The 25600-nt window shown below is 36.7% G+C and overlaps 1 protein-coding gene across 11 annotated transcripts in view; it reads left to right on the top strand.

Moving 5' to 3' along the window:
• Positions 1-25600, top strand: part of SLC44A5 (solute carrier family 44 member 5) — a 369855-nt gene that overhangs the window by 216817 nt on the left and 127438 nt on the right. For all 11 annotated transcript variants that reach the window (XM_053214248.1, XM_053214252.1, XM_053214253.1 and 8 more), the window contains one exon: positions 4339-4393. In XM_053214248.1, coding sequence (XP_053070223.1) covers positions 4339-4393 — 55 coding nt within the window. The remainder of the gene's footprint in view (positions 1-4338; positions 4394-25600) is intronic.

The raw sequence follows: 25600 nt of genomic DNA, 5'->3' as shown, positions 1-25600 counted from the left end.
AGTGGGATCTGTTCTGTTGCAATAAGACTACACAGAGTGTGGATCCCAGGTAGGGCATCTTCTTAGCCTCTCCATGCCTTGTTTTATTTTCATATGTAAAGTGAGGCTAGTAATGGTTTCCAATCTATCTACATAATAAGGTTTTTGTATCAAAGTAAGCAAAATAATGCATATGAATGCTGTACACTTAGCATTTAATGTAAAAACATGTTAAATATTATTGTTATTGTTGCTATAGTAACATTATAACTGCCAGGTCCTGCAGTTCTTCTTTGTGGAGTTCATCACTTGTCATGATATAAATTCTGTGACTTCCACATATTTATCTTAAGACTTGACCCAAGACTCCAGTTTAACTCTGGTTGAATGCTAGACTTACAATCAGATATCACTTCAAAATCAATCTCATGCTCTTTTTCTTATAACAATTTTACAGTTTCTTCCATCTACTAATGTTCTCAAACTGTTTCAGTAGCATCAATCTCTCCTTAAGCCTGGGCAAAAGACTAAAAGTGATTAAGAATTGGTCACTTGATCTGAAGCCATCTTTGACTTCTCTCTTTTACACCCCATGTCATTCATCAAGTTTTATTTATTTTTTTCATGTAATTACATTGACTAATAATGAACATTCACTGGGGGTTTACTATGTGCCAGATCCTGCTTTAAGCACTTTTTTTTTTAATTTACATCCAAGTTACTTAACATATGGTGCAACAATGACTTCAGGAGTAGATTCCTTAATGCCCCTCACCCATTTAGCCCATCTCTCCTCCCACAACCCCTCCAGCAATCTTCTGTTTGTTCTTTATATTTAAGAGTCTCTTATATTTTGTCCCCCTCCCTGTTTTTATATTCTTTTTGCTTCCTTTCCCTTATGTTCATCTGTTTTGTATCTTAAAGTCCTATTGTGGGTGAAGTCATATATTTGTCTTTCTCTGACTAATTTTGCTTAGCATAATGCCCTCCAGTTCCATCCACATAGTTGCAAATGACAAGATTTCATTCTTTTTGATTGCTGAGTAATACTCCATTGTATATATATACCACATCTTCTTTATCCACTCATCTATTGATGGACATTTGGGATCTTTCCATACTTTGGCTATTGTTGATAGTGCTGCTATAAACATTGGGGTGCATGTGCTCCTTCGAAACAGCATATCTGTATCCCTTGGATAAATACTTACTAGTGCAATTGCTGAGTTGTAGGGTAGTTCTATTTTTAATTTTTTGAGGAAACTCCATACTGTTTTCCAGAGTAGATGCACCAGTTTGCATTCCCACCAGCAGTGCAAAAGAGATCCTCTTTCTCCACAACCTCACCAACATCTGTTGTTACCTGAGTTGTTCATGTTAGCCATTCTGACAGGTGTAAAGTGGTATCTGATTGTGGTTTTGATTTGTATGTCCCTGATGATGAATGATGTTGAGCATTTTTTCATATGTCAGTTGGCCATCTGGATGTCTACTTTGGAGAATGTCTATTCATGTCTTTTGCCCATTTCTTCACTGGATTATTTGTTTTTTGGGTGTTGAGTTTGATAAGTTCTTTGTGGATTTTGGATACGGACCCTTTATCTGATATGTCGTTTGCAAATACCTTCTCCCATTCCATCAGTTGCCTTTTAGTTTTGCTGATTGTTTCCTTCGCTGTGCAGAAACTTTTTATTTTGATGAGGTCCCAATAGTTCATTTTCGCTTTTGTTTCCCTTGCCTTTGGAGACTTGTTGAGTAAGAAGTTGCTGTGGCCAATGTCAAAGAGGTTTTTGCCTGCTTTCTCCTCAAGGATTTTGATGATTTCCTGTCTTACATTTAGGTCTTTCATCCATTTTGAGTTTATTTTTGTGTATGGTGTAAGAAAGTGGTTCAGGTTCACTTGTCTGCCTGTCGCTGTCCAGTTTTCCCAGCACCACTTGCTGAAGAGACTGTCTTTATTCCATTGGATATTTTTTCCTGCTTTGTCAAAGATTAGTCATATGTTTGTGGGTCCATTTATGGGTTCTCCATTCTGTTCCATTGATCTGAGTGTCTGTTCTTGTGCCATTGCCATACTGTCTTGATGATTATAGCTTTGTAATACAGCTTGAAGTCCAGGATTGTGATGCCTCCTGCTTTGGTTCTCTTTTTCAAGATTGCTTTGGCTATTCGGGGTCTTTTCTGGTTTCATACACATTTTAGGATTGTTTGTTCTAGCTCTGTGAAGAATGCCAGTGTTATTTTGATAGGTATTGCATTGAATATGTGTATTGTTTTGGGTAGTATTGACATTTGAACACTATTTGTTCTTCCTATCCAGGAGCATGGAATATTTTCCCTTTGTTTTTGTGTCTTCTTCAATTTCTTTCGTAAGCTTTCTATAGTTTTCAGCGTATAGGTTTTTCACCTCTTTGGTTTCCCTGCTTGTGCACACATTCTCTCTCTCCCTCTCCCTCTCTCTCTCTCTTAAAAAAAAGAAACAAAAAAACCCCAAAGACAAAATCTTCTATCCCAGATTTTTAGGCTTTCTATAGTCTGATCCTATGGTATCTATTCAGTTTTTTCCCCCCTCCTCCTATCCCATTATTTATTATTCCAATCAGGCTGATCTTTTCACCATCCCCACAAACATGCCAATCATATCTACCCTAGGTGACTTCATTCATTGCCACAGGTCTAAACTTCACCTGTCTAACTTAAAATATTGTGGCTCTAATCTCAACTGAAAGTGACATTTCCTTCCCTGGATCTCATAACACTTTCTTTGTACCCCTCTTATGATATAATGTTCTGCCTTGTATTATAACAGTTTTGGTACTTTTCTTATTTCTCTCCCTGCTCATCAGTTAGCTTGCTGAAGACAGAGACCGTTTCACTAAATCTTGTATCCCCTGCAGTGTCTCTTTCAATGCAGAACACGTAACATGTGATCAATAAATAGCTACTGAATTTAACAGAATTCTAGTTTCATTCACACAAAATGTTTTTCTTTGCCTTTTGTTTTATTCTAATCTTTCACAAAAGTCTCATTTTCTTGAATGAAACCCTTGTGACTCTTCTAATCTTTGATGAAACCTACTTTCTTAGAAGTCTTATAACACTTAAGGCTGATACCACATAATATGGTTCTTTATTAATTGTTTTATATGGTATGTTCAGTGTTCATGTGTTACAACACAGGGCCTGGTAAATAAAGATTCTTAAGGACTTTTGTTGAATAAATCAATGCATTGATCTTGTCCCACCAATTGTAAGGTCTCTGAGATAGGGACCATGCCTTAAATATCTTCTGTGCCCTTGGATCTCTCAGCATATAATAGGTGCTTTATGAATATTCACTGACTGACTGGCTCTTGGATTTCTGTTGCATGTTTGTCTTTACATTCCTGTTGTTTTGTCCTCAGCAGATGATTACACTAAAGAGGTCTCTGAGTCCTCAGACCCCATTTCCCCATTTACAGGCAGTCAGGTTGCTGACACATGCGTTTGGTGGTGGTGGTGGTTGTTGTTGTTGTTTTGCCATTCTGTTTAGGAATGTTGTCTTTAATTCCAGGACTAAGCCTTCTCAAAGGACAAATCCCTAGAGGAAGCAGGGGAGGGGGGGTGGGATTACAAAATACAGATCCCTGGCCAGAATGATTTTACAGAACTTGCTCCTGGGTCTGCTTACACAGTACATGCCAGGGGAAAAAAACATTCTGTGTGTACCTTGTACGGTTTAAAAATGAGGGTAATATATCACAATCATGATGCAACAATGCATCATGATGTGGCCTAAGATGTATAAAATAACTTCCATCCTAGGGCACCTGGTGACTCAGTTGGTAGGATCTTAAAATATCAATTCAAAATAATGTTTATATAGTATGATAGTGACTTGTATATACCATATAGCCAATGTGGCAGAGACCAACAATATTTCAACCTCTTGAAGGAAAGCCTAATCTACTGAGAGAAAGGGGAGAACTAGATAAGTAAGCATCTCTATTATATTTTGCACCTCACAAGAATGCAATACTTGATGATGGCAGATGGTAGAATGGCTTTGCAGACCAGAAGAGCTCCAAGTTTTGCTACCCTGGATGCAATCTATAATGTTATTATCCAGAACAAAGGGAGGTATGTGTACAGTATGCACAGAATATGGTCCTTAACAACTCTTCCTGGTCTTGCTTCTAGCTGGAGAGAGGGAAAAGGATTGGCAGATGTAACCAAGGCAAAACTGATGTTTCCTTGGACCAAAGATTGAATACAGCATTACACTGGGCAGTAGCCAAGTTGTAGATTTTTCTTTAATATTGTATATGTATTTATTTGCCATTTCATTGGCATATATGCTTAAAAACTTCTTTGTTTTAGATGCAGGTGATCCAAAGACATTTGATCTGAATTTCAAAGGGCCTGTTGCCAAAAGGTAAGCAATTCTTTTCTTGGAAATATATTTCTTGACAAACACAGAAAGCTTATCTTTGGTACCATTTTCTGGTCAATGGAGAAATATGTCTGTTATGAAGGGGAAATGACTTATTTTTTTTGCCTAAATGTCACGTTCTTTATGTAGAGAAAATACAGAGAACAAATCTTTCCATGAGTCATGGATATCCTGTCCTATTCAGCAAATGAACTGCCTTAAATTATTGGACCGGAGAGTGTGTTTTTCAAAAAGAAAAGCCTAAAAATGCTTTATAAGATTTAACCACTTTGTAGAGAAGCAAACACATTTGATAGTTGTTTGATGCACCTGTTTACTGTGTGATTCACCGTTGTAAATGCAAAGTTGCTATGCCAACTTCTTCCACACCAGGTATTTGTGCTACGCAGCTTCCCAAAGCAGACAGCTTTCTTGGAGATAACCATTCACCAAGGCATTATGTAAGCTGTAGGATATTTTAGACTGCTCTAGGGAAATATGTACTTGTCTCAACTGGTGCTTCTTTCTCAAAGTTGTATGGCATTTAAAAACTATCCAGTAATTCATAGGCCTCTTTTATTATTATTTTTACCCTCTATTCCCAGGCTTCCTGCTAATCAAAACAGGGGTTTACAGGGTGGAATAGGTAAGAATGAGGAGAAAATTATGCTGTTGGCAGCTGGGTTTTGCTTAGCTTTCACCTTGATTTCTGGCAGTTGTATGTCATAACAGACTGTTAGGTGAAATAGCATGAATAGCACGATCAGCATGCTTGTTGTTTGAGCTGCCAACCATCAGCATGTACGTTAGCATTTACTGTTACGTGCCTATAGTATTCCGGCTTTAAACAAATGTGTATTCAGTTTATTCTAATTCTGTAAAAAGCCAGGTCATTTGTTTGGGGTTAACTTATTTGAGGGTGCACCAATTCCTTCTTTAGAGTAAGTCTGAAATCTCTTGTTCTTTCCATGGTAACACCATGAATACATTCTGTTGTCCAGTATACAAACAGCCTCATTCAGTATGTAGGTTACTTTTACTGCACTTACATTCATTTTCCAATAACTAATTTGTGCTAATTGAACCTAGCCTATTGGCCTTAAGGGACCACTAGATATAATCCAGATTCAATAGTAGTAGTAGTAGAAGTAGAAGTAGTAGTAGTATATGGTAGTAATAATGAGGATTATAATATAAATTGCTGTCACACTTGGACAGACAAAATACAGATTATGGGTATGCCTTTTCTTCCTTTGTTTTCCATAACATTTATTTATTTTTTTTAAATCTTTTAAAAAATGCATTTATTAATTTACATCCAAGTTAGTTAGCATACGGTGCAACAATGATTTCAGGAGTAGATTTCTTAATGCCCCTTACCCACTTAGAGCCCATCCCCCCTTCCACCACCCCTCCAGCAACCCTCTGTTTGTTCTCCATATTTATGAGTCTCTTCTGTTTTGTCCCCCTCCCTGTTTTTATATTCTTTTTGCTCCCCTTCCCTTATGTTCATCTGTTTTGCATCTTAAAGTCCTCATGTGAGTGACGTCATATGATATTTGTCTTCCTCTGAGTGACTAATTTTGCTTAGCATAATACCCTCCAGTTCCATCCACGTAGGTGTGCCTTTTCTAGCCATAGAGAAGAAAGCGGAATTAAGCCTGGCTGGCTTTAGGTGTGGGGAAGGAGTTGAGATCTGTCTTCATTTATTTAGAATTTAATGATGGAACCAGGTAGTCCAGGTAAAGTCCAAAAAACTGTGATAACCACTGTGAGGAAAGTAATTTATTTTTACTGAGGGCCTTTTGTGATGCCCCAGCACCACAAGGCCTTCAAAGGTGAAATGGTCATTATGTGGGCATACTTCCCCCACTCTTCAATCCAAGAACAGGGGAAAGTGTTGTAAAACCACAGGAGCTTAGTGACAGAAAGACACAGCTGACCCATTTGTAACTTTTCGGGCTGCAGGATTTTATAATGCCCTTCCTGGAAAAACAATTAGAGTGTTTAAAGAGCAAATGAGAAATCCCAAATTCTTCACATTACCTCTGGCAACAGAATGAGCTTTAATAACCTCTTTTGCTTACAGATATCACTTCCCTTCTGAAAGATCCAAAGTATTATCAGAGATCCAGGACAATTCTTACACCATTCTCTGCTTGTCAGTTAGCCATCTTCTATACACCTCTCTCAGTTCACAAGGACATCATTTTGTCCCCTTTATTCAACAGAATTTTTTTAAAGGTTGTTTTGCATTGGGTTGAGATTGTGAGCTTGGTAAAAATGAGTGTCTAGCACCCTTAGCAGTACATTAGGCAATGAAAATGAATGCACATAGAAAACAAAGACATAAGGCTCTTTTATAAGATGCTGCATGAGAAATTCCTCTTGTAATTTAGAACAAATAAATTTTTAATTTAATGGCAAATTAGTATACTTTCTTCCATTATATAAAGAGAACTGTGTAATCCAGCATATTTTTCTTTTGTACTGAATTGTAGAAGGCCCACTGATAAATTCAATTTCAATGCCAGCAACTACATTAGCCTTTGAGTCAAGAATTTCTTTTTGGGAATTTGAATTTCTATTTCTACTTTAATAACTCTCTTGCACCCAGGTGTTTTAAATCATTTCATTTAAGTTTTTTTTTCTTGGAAAGAGGCCGCATATAGGTAGACAGGTAAATAGAAATAAAAGGCCTACATGTTCCATAATTACCTTTTTCCTCTATACACAAAATAGATGAAGGACATATGACTCATACTAATCAAATTGGTAGGTTTCACAATGCTTAAAATAACTATTATTATAAATGGTAGAAAATCTATCTGAAATGTAATAAGATGCATTTATTTCTACCTGAAGCATTGGGCGGAGGTGGCAAATTCACTAACTCTCAAGATGAGAGAGGAGAAACGTTCATTACAGATGTGGTAGAGGGGATTCATTCACATAAAGAAGTTGGACTAAATGACCTCTAAGTCCTTTGCAGTCTTAAAATTTCAAGACTGTGATTCGACTCTTAATGCCAAAGTACAGAAGAGTCCAGCTTCTGGCTTAAGTGACACACATAGAAAGCACTGTACTGATGCCCTCTTGTGAATTCTGAAGTGCCATTATCACGTAGACATCTCAAGTTATTGTGAGGACACAATGTTGTTTCCTAAATTTATGCACTTCCCATATTGGCTACCTGTTGAAATAATTGGTGTGCTCTTTGTTATACCAATTATGACACCATTTATTTTTATTTCTCTTAATTTCCTTTCAGATTTTGAGGCTGAGAGTTTTCAAAGGGAGTGCTATGGATATAGGCTTTTTATTTCAAACTATTTTACAAATCAAAATGGTTTGTAGCCTCCTCTCTTCCCTCATATTCTCTCCAGTAGAGGTTTATTGTATAGCACTCTCCTCAAACTGATTTTGAGAAGGTTACCAGTGATCTCAATCTTTCCAAGTGCAGTGGTGGTGACTTTTGTTTTAACCTCACAGCAGCATTTGACAAAGGTGACCACTCTCTACTTTTTGAAATGTTCTTTTCTTTTGGCTTCCTTGCCATGATACTCACCTGAAGCTTCTTTCACCTCATTGGCTTCTACTTTTCAGTTTCTTCAATCTTTGTTTGATCTCCAAATGTTGGAATGCCACAGGACTTGGCCTTTTCTTCTCTTTCTCTAGTCTGTTTTTACACTAGGCCAATAATTTTAAATATTATCTGTATGTCAATGACCCTCAAGCTTCTATTGCTACCAATGACCCTTCCATTGGCCTCCATGTTTCTGTATTTAGCTGCCTACCCAACATTTGTCTTTGGATTCTCAATACTTATTCAAACTTAATTTGGCTCAGCTGAAATCTCGATTCCTACTCCTGCTCCAAAGTTCTAAAACCTCCTGCCTCAGTCTTTTCCATCTCAGAAAATGACACCAGTATCCATCAGGTTACAGATCCTTGGTTTCTTTTTGTTTTTCTCATCTCCCATATTCACTCCAATAGGAAGTCTTATTGATATAACTCCATAATATGTCACCAAATCAACTGTTTATCCATCTTTCCTTCTACCACCTATACTTTTGCACTGGAATCTAGAATGGTCCTCCTTCTTTCACTCCTGCTTCTCTTAAATCCATTATCCACACAAGACCCTGAGCGAACTTTCAAATCACAGATGAAATTATGCAGCTCTTCTACTTATATATTTTCAATAGCTTCCCATAGCACTTTGATTAAAACTCAAATTTATGGGGCCTTTTGTGAGAGCCCTCTGTGTAACTCACTGACCTTATCCCCAATCACTCTTTCTCTCTTTAACCTCTCATTGTAGCTACACTTGCTTTCTTCCCATTTTTTGAACAGTCTAAATTTGCATCCTCCTTGAGGACTTTGTGTTTGTTATTCCTCTGACTGAAATATTTTGCTCCCAGACTTTTGCATGACTGGCTTCCTCTTATCATCCTGTTCCTAACTGTCATTGCCCCAGATGTCTTAATGACAATCCAGTCCTGCAGCCATACACACTCTCTCTCTCTCTTTTTTTTTTTTAGTAGTTTCAGGTTTTAAATTGCAGCTAGTTAACATAGTCACTCTCTGCTACATGAATTAATTGTATTTACTTTATATGTTTTATCACTATTGAAAAACTGCTTTATTCATTTCTTCGCTTATATAATTAATGTCCTGTCTATAGTATCATGTCAGTGAAAATCAAGAACCTCGTATATTTTGTTCATCGCTCTATCCCCTGGACTTACAAATTCCCTGACACATATGCATTTGTTGGATGACTAAATGAACTATCATCCTAGCTTTAAAACTGAAAACATGCTGGAAAGGATAGAAGCTAGTTGGAATGAAGGTAGGGAACCATTTAGAAGACTCCTTCAGTAATCTGCCTGACAAATGATTAAAACCTGGACTAAGGCAATGGCCCTGGGAGAAAAGAAATTTAAGAGGTAATGAAAAGGAAAAACCTTTAAGGCTTTAAGACTGATTGTATGTTGGGTGTTGAAGAGAGAATCTAGCATGACTATGCCCAATAACCAGATGGATTGTGGTTACAATCACCAAAGTAGGGAACACATGAAGAAAAGCAGAGAAATCATGTGTTTAGATTTTGAAATGTTGAGTTGAGGATGCCTATGGCCTATCCAGGTAGGAATATTTAGTAGAAAGTAAGAAATACACTTCTGAGGCTCTTTTAAATATTGATATGTTTATTTTAACTAAAAAGGTATCTAAATAAAGAGGGAAGTTTGAAAGAATATTAAAGTAGAATAAAAAATGTAAGTTTTCCCTGATCATCCCTAGAGTAAACTGCAGGTACTTTCTCTGGTGCTTGCAGAGTACTCTGTGTGCTTATAATATTGTGTTGTAGTTAGTTGTTTGCTTGGCTAACTCAACTGAACCATGAGTTCTGCTAAGCAGAACTGCACATAGTAGACCTGTGAGTAACAGTTTTGATCATGTTGCACCTCCTACTCAAGTTTCACTAGTGAGTTCCCACTGCCTGAACATTAATATTATATTCACATCTCTACACAGATTTGTCTCAATGTATCTGCCTAAACTACTCTCCCCTCCCCTCCCCTCCCCTCTTGTTCTCTTCTCTTCTCTTCTCTTCTCTTCTCTTCTCTTCTCTTCTCTTCTCTTCTCTTCTCTCTGTCTGTCTCCCCTGCCACTCTGTCTCTCTAGGGTTTTGAAACCCTTGAATGAGCTTTCTGTTGAACCAAACCAGTCCTGTATACTTCTACAGGGTCTGAAAACTTATTATGTCACTGTCCTGGAAGTACAACAACAACAACAACTCAGGGATGATGGCTGGCACTAACAAAGCTCACAAGAGACTGATGTATAAAACCAGAATGCCAATACAGTAATTTACATTAAGAAATTTAATTGCTGAGCAGACCTGGTCTTCATGTTGACCTGATCATCACATTGCTCCCTTGAGACAAACTGCATGAGAAACTTAATTATCAATAAGTTGCTTGATGAGTATATAGTTAGAACAAGGGAATTGCATGAGTGGGATGTCTAGTGACATCAGGTGCTGGCTGCCTGTGGTGTCTATCAACAGAGTGGGATCTTCACATCAGTTTGACTTGGTGCCCTAACCTGGAGAGTGTTTGGAAAGGCAATGCTGTTTGATCATTATTTGCAATTCTCCTTAGATTTGTTAATAAATTCAGTAAATTTAAAGTTAGGCTTGCTGGACTGGGAAGCTTACAGTATCATTGAAGTGACTACATACGTCTCTGCTTTAATTATGTGTTGATTTCATAGTTTAACTCTTAGAAAGTAGTATTATTTTCTATTCTCTCAAGTTTTGGGGAAGCACCTTACTGTTACATAAAGTGGTAGTCTTCCTTGCTTAATGGTCTGACTCAGGATCTACCTCTTCTGACCCTAGTCTCAGAGTGCCTTCCCTCCACTGTCATCCTGCAGCTTGTGCTATGAATGATACATACACTTGCTTTTTAACTTTTGTACTCATGTATTGTTTTGTCATCTGGCTTGTCAGTCTCTTGGACGACAGAGATCTACATTCAGTATAAGTGTAATTAATGATGAGGGCTGGCTCTTCCCTGCCCCGTCCCCCACCTCAATATACCACTGGTTAGAGCACCTACTCCTTGGATGGAATTCTGCTTATAAAGAATAGGGTTATTTCTTTCATAGCTATGCTTATAATGTTAACATTCTTTTAATCTTCATCTTTCAGGTCTGCTTTTCTATGAAAAAAAATAAGTAAAATAAACAAATTCCATCTCCATGTCCTGAGAAGATAATATATGATCTTTATCACAGGGTGCCAAGTGTAGCAATTTGGACCTTATTTTTTCAGATTTGGATCATAGGTCAAGAAAATGGTCATAACATTTTAATGGCTTTGCTTTAACACAAAATGAATGAGATAAACAGAATAAACTGAACTTTTTACACTGGGACCTATAAATCTCTGACCTGCCTTGATATAGCATTCTGGGATCTGCACTGCATACAGTGTCATGCCTTCTGTGGACACTTCATGAAAACTAATTGAGTTGAAAATTGGTCTGAGGTAGATTTCATAAGCCCTGATAATGCCAATAACTCAGAGAACTCTCATACCATGCTCTTCTTACTGAGAGTTGCATTTAGGAATTTGAACACCCATATTACACTAATGTCATCTGAAGATGGTATAGAATTTGGATAGCTTCTCAGCAAGAGCTTTAAATATGACTTTAAAGTCTTAGAGTTCAAATCTATTAGTAAAGCTTTACTTATGCCTGTATATGGTAACTGTTTTGCCTCAAATGTGATAGCACTATAGCCATTATTCAGCCTTTTTATATTTATTTATAGGTTCTATGTCACTTTGCTTCTTCCCCATCCCTGTTTTCCTTTATTCCTTAAACCAATATTTATAGTACATCTAACTTTATAATAAGAATTATGCTAGTTGGTGATAATATAAAGATAGGATGTCCTTTCCTCAAGGAATTAGATAATAGAAGAAACAGACAACTGAAAAGACTTTAAGGTTCAATGTGGGAAGTACAAGCTGTGGAAGAGAACAAAAGACCTGGCTTTCAGCTGTGGATGTCTTACGTGGCTACTATTCCAAAGATTAATATTAATTTATTTTCATTCAACAAATATTTATTGTTCATATATTATTCTCCCAATATCCCCTAGGCATTCAAGATATAGTGATGAGCAAGATAAACAAGGCCTCTGGTTTTTGGAAGGGAATAGAGACAGGCAGACAACATCTGAAAAATGAATGTGACAGTTTCAGAAAGTGAAAACTGTGAGGAAGAAAACAAAACAGGATGGTGTGATGATAATGCCTAGCTGAGAATGGGGGTGGGCTTTAATTTAGATTTTGTGGCCACAATACACCTCTTAGAGCTGACAATGAAATGAGACTTGAATAATAAGGAGGACCTAGCTGTACAAAGATTGAGAACATAGCACTTCAGACAGAGAAATAGCAAAACATAAAGTGTCTAAGGCAGGAAAAAGCTTAGTATGTTCAAAGAGCAGAGTGAAGGCTGGTGTGAGTGCGGTATGATAGAAGGGGGAGAGGTTGGGGAGTGGGTTGGTAGGTGATTCCGGCAAGCACATTACAGTTTGTATGTACAAGTGTGATGGAAAGTCATTGGAGAGTTTTAGAAGAGTGAGTTAATCTAATACATGTTCTTAAAACTCATTTTTACTGCTGTGTGGAGAATGGCTTTTAAGAATCCAAAAGCATCAGCAGGGAGATCAATAGGATGCTTTTGCAGTCATCTAAGTGGAGGAGTCAGTGACTTGGACCATGGTGGTGATAGTGGAGAAGGATAGATGTGAATAGATTCAATATATGTTTTGATAGTAGAGGTGAGAAGTGAGAGAAACAGAGGAGTCTAGGATAACTGCTAGATAGGTAACTGGAACACCTGAGTGGATGATGATCCTCTATACAAAGAATGGAAAGATTAGGGGAGGAGCAAGTTTGCTATTGCAGGACTTCTGTTTTGACTGTGTTAAATTTGAGTTGCAGAATAGATATTCCTATGATGATGTTATATATGACTCTGAAGCTCAGTGAAGAATAAAGTGAGGGCTGGATATTGAGAGTTGGAGGGTCATTAGCATAGAGATAATATTTAAAACCAAGTGTCTGGATAGGATCACTTAAGAGGGTGAAGAATATACCTAAGGACAAACTCTGGACTTGACAACATTTAAGGGAACCAGCACAGGAGATAGAAAAAGCACCCAATGGGTTAGCAGAAAAGCAAGGAGAATGAAACATTTAGAAGCTAAATGTAGTATTACAAGAAGAGATGGATGGATGGATGGATGGATGGATGGATGGATGGATGGAGTCAACTGTGTTGATTGCTTTGGGAGGTCAAGTAAGATAAAAAAAGAGGTAACCATTGGATTTGGCAACACAAAAGTCATTAGTGACTTCATTATCTCAATCTCAATGATGTAGTGGGCACTTAAGTCTGACTGGCGAAACTTAGAGAATGTCAGGTGAAAGCCTGGAGGTAGCCATTAGAGATAACTCTTTCAATAAGTTTTGTTGGAAGATGAGGGGAATCTGGGATCAAAGTAGAGTTTTCTAAAGATAGAAGATACTACAACATGGTAGTGTGTGGTGCTGGAGATGATCCAGGACAGTGATGATGCAAGAGAAAGGGGACATTATAGAAAGAAAATCCTGAAGATGGAATCTAGAACATGATCAGACATTGGCCTTAGGTAGGAACAGAGATTCCTAGTCCATACTGTAAGATGGTAAGCAGGGAATAAGACGTCAATATTTCTGACGATGAGAAGAGGGAGATTCTTACTGCTGGCTTCTAGTTTCTCAGTGAATTATGAGGTAAGGTCATTAGACAGGGATGGGCTAATGGTGGCAGTAGAGGTGGTAGCAGGCCTATGTGCATGAGGATTGAGAGGAGAAAGTATGAAATGATCATTTTGGAAAGTGAGAAGGTGAACATTATAAATTATTAATCCAGAATATATATGTTTTGCATTTCCCATATAGTTTATTTTTCTAGTCTTACAAAGATTTAAGGGTGGACAAACTTTGGTCACTGTTCTGATGGAGCATAATGATTTTTAGACACATAATTAGATACCGAAATTATGTGAACAAGAAGATCCTGAGGTAGCTGGAATTGGATGGCAGTACCTTAGGGTAATTCACATACAAAGAGGATCTTGAACGATATTTTGAAGAAAGGATCATGCTGTCAAAGAGACACCGTTTATGTGACGGCTTAAAGACAGGATAAGCATGTTCCATACCAAGCAGATGTGCTTAGCTAGTGTGGAAAGCAGGGACTATATATAACATATAGGTAAAAAAAAAATAGAGAGGCTGGGCATATGTATGAAATCTTGGAGAGGAAATATTGGCAGCATTTTTTTTGCTATAATGGAGGAGGAAAAAAGAAGAGGTTTAGGTAGATTCTAGATCATGCATTAGTTTTTTCTTTCATTCATAACTCTTATGTGTTATGCACTGTGGGAATACAGAAGTGAATAGGACAGACTATGCTCTCAAAAAACTTAAAATTTAAACTACTAACTTTAATATAAAAATTATCAACTTGCTACACAGAGATTCAGGCATAATTCAGGGCAATAGAGCAAAATGAGTGAAATGAATAATTATTCCCTATTGGAAGGATGAGGAAATATTTCTTGAAGGTATCATTTGAGCTGGACCTTAGAAGAGAAGAATGATTTTGATAGAGAATGAAGAAGAGAATCAGACTCATGGAAGCAGGTGTTGCAGATTCAGTTCTCTGGAAGCAGATGCTGAACTGGAGTCTGGGGTGCAAGCTCTTTATTAGGGATCAACACCAGTGAAAAGAAGGGGGAAGGAAGTGGGATTGCACAGAGGGAGATGTCCAACTGCTACCACAAAGCCTCAGTCCACCCAGCAGGGAGCTCTGGAGTGAGTACTGTCCCTCCCAGAGGTCTGGAGTATCTCTGAAATGATCACCCCTTTATGAGCCCACTTGGCTCAGTTCCTGGTTTGCCAGCTGTCCTGGGAAGGCATGACATGGTGTGAAACAGATGAGGTGGACTCTGAAGGTCCTGGTGGGCTAGAGGCTATTTATGACCACACGTGCCACAGCCAGGCAGCAAGTCCTTCTTGAAGGGGAATCTGGGTGGTGCATCTCCATGTGGACCACAGCATGTGAGTGCATGGTGTATTCTGTGGCGCTCCAGAGGGGCTGGAACAGAGACTAGGGTGAAACACACCTTGGGAATGAAGCTGAGCAGGTCATTTGGGATTACTGAGAAGTTTAAAAGGCAGGATGAGGATTTGGGACTCTTTTTCCTTTGGGGATTTGTTAAGGGAGTTATGTAGAACTATGTGATTGATCAGGTAATGCTCTGATTTCAGGAGAGAACCCCAAGCAGTGAAGTTAGGGCAGCAGAACCTCTTAGTAGTAAGAGTTGCCATAGAACACAGCTTAATGAATTTGTGTGTGGCAGGGAGGAAGATAGACTGCACACTGTGCCCATTTTCATTTGGGTCTGTTGTTACTTTATAATAGTATCCTTGATGTTTCATTCAACACAGACATTTGACCCTTCACCTTTACTATGATGATAATTAAAATGTTTCTAATAGACCCACAGCTTCTTTTTTTTTTCTAGAAAAGCTAATGTTTACCTTTACTACTATATGTCTATATACCATATGCCCTTTTACCATATACCTGTATCAGAAGAATTTATTACCACATACTCTTCAAACATTGTTGCAGTCAGGCTGTTTTGCAACTGAATGAATTTGTTTTTCATTTGCTCTCAATCCATCATTGTATACTTTAAGTGTGAATTCTTTTGGCAGGACATTGGGGAAAGAAAATATTTTTCTATTTAAAAAATTGAATGAACTTGGCATACAGTTGGAGCAGGAGGCCAGTGAGTGGGCAGAGTTGGGAAGCCAATAGGGGTGAAGGCAACAGGCAGCTTCCAAGGGCCTGGGCCCTGGGGTGTGGCACTCACTCTGTGACTGGGCTGGATAATGTGAGATGAAGACTGTGGAGGCAATCTTAGTAGCAGCATCCCATTAGGGATTTTCTAAGTCATTCAGACACCAGCAGTGTGGAGCCAGGTTACCAAGTCTTAATAGAACCACAGAAAACCAAGGAGTAGAAAGAGCATATCAGGAGGCAGAAAGTCAAGGCCTAGTAGCATCTTCTCCACTCACTAGTATGTGACCTTAATTACTTTTCTTAATGCAATAACTATGCAAGTTTTTGATGTGAAGGTGATTTTCTAGTTAGATCTGTGATGAAAAATTAGTGAAGAAATGTTATCAAATTTTATCTAGGTATTGGTATTTAACTTAAATCTTTTCCAAACTATGCATTGGCTTTTTTGATGATTACTTTGATTGGTTGGTTAAATAAGGAATTGTTGTAGAAAGAGTGTATGCGGAGCTCCTGGGTAGTTCAGTCATTTAAGTGTCAAACTTCAGCTCAAGTCATGACCTCACCACTCCTGAGTTCGGGCCCCGTGTTGGGCTCCATGCTGACAGCTCAGAGCCTGGAGCCTGCTTCAGATTCTGTCTCCATCCCTCTCTGCCCCTCCCCTGCTCACTCTCTGTCTCTCTCTCTCTCTCAAATATAAAAAATAAAACATAAAAAATATTTGCAAAAAAAAAAAAAGAAAGTGTATGCAAATGTCAATGAAGCATTACTTGAAATGCCTTTCTATTTTGGTAATGAAACTATCACTCAGATATGACCCTTCACTTGATATGAGCTTGTCCAAATTCTATATATAGCCTCTCAGAGAAAAAACAAAAGAAAACAAAAAACCCCAAAAAATAAAAAACAAAACAGAACAAAACAAAAAACAGCTTCTTATTGTGAACTTTATAAACCCAAATGGACAAAGTCAGGACATGATAAAATTAGACTAAAACTTCCCAACACATGTAATATTGTCATTTTGATTTAAGTTACTTGTTGAAAATTTGTCCAAGATGTCATTGTTTTTCATGATTTACACACATAGATATCACTTTACATGCTCTAGACTTTTGAATTCAGGTCATTATGAGTTTATTTCAACTGGAAGTCTCCTATTTATTTGGTGAAATATCTGCAAGAATTAATTCCTTCATGTTAGTAACATTGTGGCCTTGTGAATTATAGTTTATCTTATGTTTTTTGGTAAATGTCACCTATTCCTCATAGGATGCTCTCTTGTCAGACATAGTAAAAAAAAGAAGCTCAATGCTGAAAATTAAAATAAGTATTGTTTGCTCAAAATTTCAGGTAAAAAAATCAGAGTTGATGGTCTCCATGTGCTTTATTCTTAATGTTTCTTTCTTAAAAATACTCCATTGTAATGTGCATAACATTTTATAGATCCCCCTTGTCCCCCACAGTAAGTACAGAAGAAGTGGAGAAGGTACTATTAATTTACATTTGTGCATTTGGTATCACACTTTGTTTTTTCAGATTTAGGAAACCAAAGGTACAACCACATAAGCCATCTTCTCCATATACATTATCCATAATTTAATTTAATTTTATTCAATAAGAGGGAATGAAACTCCATCTTTTCCTTTCTGGAAGAAGTTTGATTTGCTATCCCATTGCTAACACCTTCCTGCTTAAAACTCTGGCTTTGATATTTGTGCATAATATCTGTGCTGAATTTATAACTTTATTTTATATTCTTGGTTCCCTAATCTATGTTATTATAGTTTTGGTGTGCTATTTATTGACTCTGTGATCCATTTTGGATTAGCAGACCATGTCTACTTCCCGAACCTGATATGCCATCCGTATCATTTACAATTCCATTGGGGATTTAAAACTAACACACATAAACTTTCAAGAGTTGTTAAGTGCTAAACCATGATGGTAATTGTAAGAGCAATAGAATTTCTAGTTATAGAAGAAAAAGCTCAGTTAAGTGATAAAGATGAGATTTAATGTACATGAGAGCTTTTGAATTGAGTCTAAAAGATGGATGAGTATTTTGCAAGAAAAGACAAAGTATTCCAAGTTTCAAAAAATCTGTAAAGGCAAAAAGTCTTCATTCAGTATGTGGAATACTATTCTGAACATAGGGCTTCATCTCTGGTAGATGAAGAGTCCAGTTTGCATTAGGAGCTGAGCCCACCTGGTGAAATTTATTTAAATTGAGCTGTACCCTCTTTGAACTAGGCCAGCTTTTTCACTGGATTGGTCATATTGACTAATTATCTTGATATTGGGTAGATATAGTCTCAGCATCCTTAATGAGGAACACAATATTTTCTCTTAATGTCTCTAACTTTTATTGCCTGAGTGTGCTAAAATGTGAGAAGCCCTTTGGCAACAATCGTGATTTGAGAGTTATATTTTAATTCCCTTAAAAATCGGAAGCTGGTATGACACACGCTGAATTGTTTTACACTCCTGGGAATATTCAGAGTAAGATAAGACTATGTTATTTACTAGTTGCAAGAGCCATAGAAAGTGTTGTAAGGAATTTATTCATTTATTTAGTTAGGTAGTACATGTGGGTGAACAATTCAAACAGTACAGAAAAGGCATAGAGTCCCTAGCGCCTCAGAATCCTGCCTCAGAGATAGCAAATATTATAAGTGAATTGTGTAGCATTTCAAATAAATGTATGCGTTTAAAACTATACATTTGCATGTATATACATATACACATACATATATGTCTTGTGTATTCCCCTCCTTATATAAATAACAGCATGCTCTAATAGCTTTCTATACTGTTTTTAACCTTACACTACATCTGGGAAATCAATTCATCAGGACACATAGCAAAGTCATAAGTGTTTGAAGAGAGGTCTTGAAGGAAAATGCATTAGATTCTTAAAATTTTATTATTATCCACATAATTTGAAGAAATAATGTTCTCAATACTCTTCTTGGTCTTCTACTTATATGTAAAGGTCAAATTCACATATTTCTTTTCTAACTCTTAGTCCTAGTTACTCTCTGGCAGAATCCATTGCTCTTTTGTCTGTGTTCTCTAAATATTTTATACATTATACATACTCCATTTATGACCTTGATCATACTGAGGGTTTTTTGCTTGCTTCTTTATCTGTTTTTATCCATGAATAGTTTGTGAGTCCCTTGAAGCTTTTCTTTCTTTCTGGATTCTTATTTCCTAGTATAGAGTCTGGTATATAATAGGTGCTCAATACACGTTTGGCTGATTTTAAAAAAAGCAGGAAGCCCTTAAACTTTACCATTCATAGATTCGATATTTTTGTTTCCTTGTTATCTTTGGCATTTGTCTTGAAATACTTATATCCTAATGATAACTACCTTTTTTTTGGCCATGAAGCAGAAAAAGAATTATGAGTAAAAAATAAAACAAAGAAGTCACCTGGAAATATTTATACAATGCATCTTTTATAAAGTTTAATGAGAAAAATAGATGATCCTTTCCATTTTGTATTACAAATTGCTGAGGAAAGGCTGATGTGGCCAAAATAAATATACACCCTCCAGCCTGGAGTAATTACCCAGAGATGTGTTTGCATAATATACACTTCTTGAGCCTACTCTTTGACGTATGCACACATTTGTGTAATGCTCACAAAGATGCTTCATGTCATTACTTCGAAAATCTTCATGTTTGGCTTAGTCAAGCAAAAACTGCTTTAATAGCATCTTAGATTTTGTTACCATGCTATAAGACTACAGAACTGTATTTTCATTCATATAGCACTATGCTCCACTCATTTATATCATCCTCCTTTGCTTGCAATACTTAATGGAACTTTTGGTGTAAATGCAAATCGTTGAGAGAATTATTTTGTATTTCTTCATACTACAGAGCTTGTGGGTCTGCTGTAACTATCCTTACTCAGAGCATGAGCATTTTTCTTCACTTTGCTTTAAAGATCATTTAAGACTCATCTTTAAACTGCCTCATTATGTCTTTCAGAAATACAGTTCTCATATAACAACTAATCAGGAAATTCAAAGTATTTGAAGTATGTTAAGAAAAACAGATGTTTTCTATTTAAAGTACTGCAGATGATTGTTATTTCTTTTTCTAGTCAAAAGACGTTCATATCCACGAAATAAATGTATTGTCTTTAAGTGTGCATCCTTCTGTGTCACAGTGGTGGGAAGTCTTCGCTGCTAGAGTTAGAAATGAAGCTGTTCTGCTAATGTTCTGCTTAACTATTCATTTTGCACAGTAGGGAAGCTTGGGTTAGGAAAACATCAGTAAATTTCACTCTTCTTAGCCTGACATGAAAAACAGACAATGCAGTTGTTGGCTGGTTGCTTTGAAATACTAGAGTGCTGAATGAATTCAATCGCCTTTTTTTACCCCAAGTAAACTTAGCTTTTGTAGAAAGACTATATCTTACAAACATAGATGTTAATATGTTAAGCAACTATGAAGCCAAATCTAAAGGAGCAGGAAGAATTAGCTAAACATATTTAGCCATTGAACTCAACTGTAGAATTTAAAAGATTTAGTATCATTTGATACTTTTGTTGACACAGAATCATAATTATCTATTTACTTTAAAAAGAACTTGAGGGTTTATTTGGTTCAGCATTCTGTTTTGGGGTGGGAAACAAAAGACTAGAGAAATGAAAAGGCTTACCCAAGATTGCCTGATGACTGGATGGCAAAGGTGGGGTTTGAATCCAGGTCTCCAGGTTATGAGTCTACAGTTCTTCCTTCTGTATTTCTCTGAGACCATTTTTCAGTAAATCTGTCACATTTCATTTCATGGCATCATTTTGTTTGTTTTTCTTTTTTGATGAGTGGAAATGCAAGCTTAGAGTGCAAGGAAAACCATATCTGTGTGATGGATGGAGGAAGAGGAAATAAACAGGGTAGCAGAAGGGAAGAACTTTTGGAGAACAAAAATGCCAACTGGGGAATGTTTTCATGTTTCTGACATTTGTCATATAGCATGTGTCCTCCTATCGCCACCCCCCCCCCCCACCGTGATTACTTCAGCAAACTTCTATTCCTCAACTCCTTTGGAGAGCTGGATCCATTTTGATGGATATGATTAAAATGCTGAGGATACCCTCTGGGTGGGTGGGGTCGAGAGCCCAGCCTGTCACTTGGAGGACTGCCACACATAGTTATTTGTGGGATTATTTGACTAAGTCTCTTTTCTAAAACTATGAACACTACAAGAGTGAGCCATGAGTCTGCCCGTTCACTTTTAAGTCTTCAGTACCAAGTACATTGCCTGGCATATAGTACATGCAAAATAAATGTGCTGGTGTCTATTAGAACTCAAATATAAGGTGATTCCTTCTTTGAAAAGGGTATGCATCAGACATTTGATCCCCAGAGCAGTTTAATCTCGGGATGTCTCTACAAGGTTTTTATTTCTAACTGCCATTTATAGATAAGGAGCTGAGACTTGGAGGAGAGCAAGTCACTTTCCAATGGCATGGAACTCATTAGTGGCAAAGCAGGTATATTGAAGGAGCAGCTAGGCTATCTGGCATCAAAAGTTAGTCTTTCATCAGACTAAGAAGATGGTTCTAAAACCATATTTTTCTTGGGGTGCCTGGGTGGCTCAGTTAAGCAGCTGACTTCAGCTCAGATCATGATCTCCCAGTTTGTGAATTCGAGCCCCATGTTGAGCTCTGGGCTAAGAGAGCTCAGAGCCTGGAGCCTGCTTCAGATTCTGTGTCTCCCTCTCCTTCTGCCTCTTCCCTGCTTGTGCTCTGTTTATCTCTATCAAAAAATGAATAAATGTTAAAAAAATTAAAAAGACCCATGTTTTCCTCAAAAATACCCCAAATTTCTAATTTTTTCTGGTTGTTGAATACTTCTGGAGTCTTAAGAATATTTCCCAATGACTGAGTGATTTCTCAATTATTTTATTTAGAAGGATTAAGTGACATTTGGAGAAGACACACAAGCAAGTAGCAGAAAGCTACTTTGGGATTGCTATCGAGATCGCCTGGTGAAATGAGATTTTAAAAAGAGAGTGGGCAAGAATATAGATTTGTTACTTTTGGCCATATGAAATATTGGATGTTATTGTAAAAATGCTCTATTAAAGATCAATTTTAAAGTAGTACCGTAAGTAGTTACAATGTGGAGACTGCAAATGGGAAATTTGGAATTAAATTTCCTGTGGAAGTATCACCAATAGATTAAAAAACTTTGTATCTCAGACAATTTAGAGGTCTAAATGACTAGACTATGTGACTAAGAAATCCAGTGATGACAAAGACATGGAGGTTGAAGATGAATCAAATGATTTTTTGGTGAAATTTAAAAAGAAAAACTCATTAATATCAAATCAATATATAATTTATATTTGTTTAATGCGCAATTTTACAAGTGCATGTGTAAAACTTTTAAATCAAATATACAAGTTGATCTTTAATTATTTTATCAACTTCACTGTATTTTGATTGATCCCTCCCCTCCATTTTTAATTTTCTCACTGGGAAGATAGGACCTTGTCATACATTTGGGGCTGTAATATGAGTTATACAATATTGTTTCTGTCTTTTTTCCCTTCAAATAATCCAATTATCAAAGTAGTATTTGTAGCAAGAAAGGATTTGTTAGTTGTTAAAATGATAAATTGGAAAAAAGTAAACTTGTTGAGAATGGAGCATGAATTCACTAGAGACAAAATGCCAATAAATAAAGGCATATGACTTTTTTTCATTACAGTTGAGATATCTATAATTATATATAGATAGAAATTTCTGAGAAATAAATGCTTTTTCTGATATCATAAAGATATAAATAATCAACATATTATAAAATGATATAAAATTCTAATTTGCATTTTCTCCTATATATTTATGGTAAAAATTCATATTTCTTTGCTTTTTGCCTTACTGTAGCAATACAACTCACTTAGAATCCCAGCCTGATTTTCTGAAACAAGGTCATGTATCATTAGCTTATTTGTGCTGCCCCAACCTTTTACCAGAAGGCTCTTAAGGGATTTGTGAATTAAATCTCTGAGTGCATTTGAAAAGCTTGCTTGGTAATTGGACAGAAAGAGACCCTTAAGAATAAGGTCATCTAACCAAAACTATTATTTAGGTCACATACCTCTTAATATTAAACAGTTAGGAAGACACACATATAATTAAATGATCCATACTATTTAATGAACATCTCTTTGTCATTCAAAATATTGCTCCCATTAGGGAAAGGTGGCAACTATTAATATTCAGCCCTTTAGGCTATAACTTAAAGATGAATTTATATCCTTAGGCTTAGAGAATGGATTTAACCTTCCTCACCTTACAAGAAAAACTGTGTACATTTTTTTTGGCTTTTTCTTTGGTTATGTTAAACCTGCTCGGAGCACAGAGCATAGGTATTTCTTTCCATACAAATTAATGTCATGTTGTATTCAGTCTCTAAAGACTTATCACATAATTTTGATATTTGCTACAGGGCAAATGAATGATAAAATCATGCTTTTAAAATATCTTTCATTTATAGGTTTTGTGTAAAGAATTCCCTTGTGTTTTCTTGTTCATTTCTCTTTCTATGAATTTCTTTGCTTGCTCTTATGTTTTTTTCTGCTGCTAGTCAGATATAGCTTGATAGCATTCTCTATTATTTTTTCAAAGCTGTATTTCTTTTGGAGGTTGCTGGTAGGTAACTAAATTTAAGTATAAGCCTTAATGTAAATTCTATTCCACTTGAGATTTATATGCCATACATTCTTGACTTTCCAGCATATTTGAATTACAAATAGTTAACTTTCTTTTTCTGTTTATAAGTAATCATCTTCTCTTTATGCTTCTATTTACACATGCTAAAAGGGTCTAAAATCTTTTAAAAGAATCAGAGTAAAAATGATGCAGGAGAGGAGATTTGGAAAGTGAGGGATAACAGGTTTTCCAACTCAAGTGCAAAAGCCAAGCATTTAACAAACGTACTAGGACAATGAAATGAGAAAAGTTCACTCTGTATTCTAAATGTAAGTCATTTATTTCATCATCTGTTACTTTTATTGAAGTCTATCTTCTTTCCTTGTCTGGGATTTATTATTATATTACCTACTATATTTTGGAAGCCTTCTGTTGGGCTTCTCACATATAATCATTTTATTTTCTGTCTCTATAATCCATACTAATGTAAGAAAGCTAAGACATGAATGGCCCAAGACAGTCCAAACTAAATCTGACATTAGAGTTAAACAGATACAACTTTGTCTCTCCTAGCAGGGAGGCAAGAATGCACTAGTAGGCTTACCTCTTTTGGGGGTCTGCAGAATAAAATTCTGGAAACTAAAGGGCAGATCTTGAGTCTGGGACCCAAGATCCTTTTCCTTTACTGCTTTTAGAAGAGTTAGTAATGACTTAAATAAACCAATAATAAAACTACTTTAACAGAGCTAAGAGTTTTCTTCATCTTTTAGTATTACCTCTAAAAAGAGTAGATTGAGAGGTATTATTGAGGTCCATACTGCATGAAAATCAAAGTAAAAAAGGCTTTGTAACAAATTTCAAAAAAGAACTATGAACCAGCAATTATGTTTATACATTTTTCTGTCATCTGAGTTGATATGGCATGTGGAACAAATGCTACTTCTTGTCTGCTGCTCATATATTCAGAGAGGATATATTTGCCTGGGGTTTCAGGGTAGAGAGAGAAGGAAAGATTTTATTTCTCGTTTGTACAAATATTAATGTATCCCAAAGCACACAGAAATCTCTACAGAATCGTATGGAGCTAAATAAAAGTCAACATAACCCACTGTTTACCAGCCTAGCATCAAAATGTCAGCTTAGCTAGAGTTTTGTGGGCCTTCTTATTTGATAGTCTCGATGTGCTTTTGTTAACTAAGCACACATCTCTGAAAATTTGCAGATCCAGAAAGGCCTTGAAAATATGGTATAGGGAGATATGTGTTGGGCATGAGATTTGGGCTGGATATTTGGAATGAAGAATACTAGATTAACTTTGAATATTGGCTCTGAAGAATAGGAAGCAGGCTTTGCCCTTCACTTAATTCTGGTGCTCACCTCTCCATATAAGACAGCTGCCAAGAATACCAAGGAGACCATGTAACAAGGGATCCACAAAGACTGATGCTGGCCAGAAGCTCTGGACCAAAAAATGAAGCTTAGAGTAGAATGTTAAAGAGCTAGCCAAGGATGAGGCTTCTGCATTGAAAGCCAGAAGACAACATAGGTTAACCTGGCATTTGTATCTGGCATTCTTTTGTCTCTTTCAGGATTTTCTGTGTCCTGAGATTCAAGGACAGGAAGCCTCAACCCAGTGTATGAAACCCATATGCACATGTCATGAAACTCCACTTTATCTGTGTTTTGGCTAAAACAGACCAGATCATCTTGCTAAAAATTAAATATATACTTACAAAAGTCAAATGTTTAAACGTGCCTCTTACTTTTGGTCTATATGGTAAATTTAAATAATCTCCTTTAACTCTATTTTAGTAAGAGGTTTTAATATAGAAAAAATAGATACTATATACAACCTGGAATAGGTTCTACACTGGCACCATATAGTATGGGAGATGCTACTTACCTGATGTTATGGACTGAAAGTTTATATCCCCCAAAATGCATATTTTGAAGCCCTACTCCCCTAGTGATATTTGGAGGTAGGGATTTTGGAAGTAATTAGCTTCAGATGAGGTTATGAGCGTGGGGTCCTCATGTTGGAATTAGTGCCCTTATAAGAAAAGATCAGAAAGCTAACTCTCTCTCTC

This window comes from Acinonyx jubatus, chromosome C1 (assembly GCF_027475565.1).
Source record: "Acinonyx jubatus isolate Ajub_Pintada_27869175 chromosome C1, VMU_Ajub_asm_v1.0, whole genome shotgun sequence".
NCBI lineage: Eukaryota > Metazoa > Chordata > Mammalia > Carnivora > Felidae > Acinonyx > Acinonyx jubatus.
Note: the sequence above shows the minus strand (reverse complement) of the source record. Positions and strands in the feature narration are given on the sequence as shown.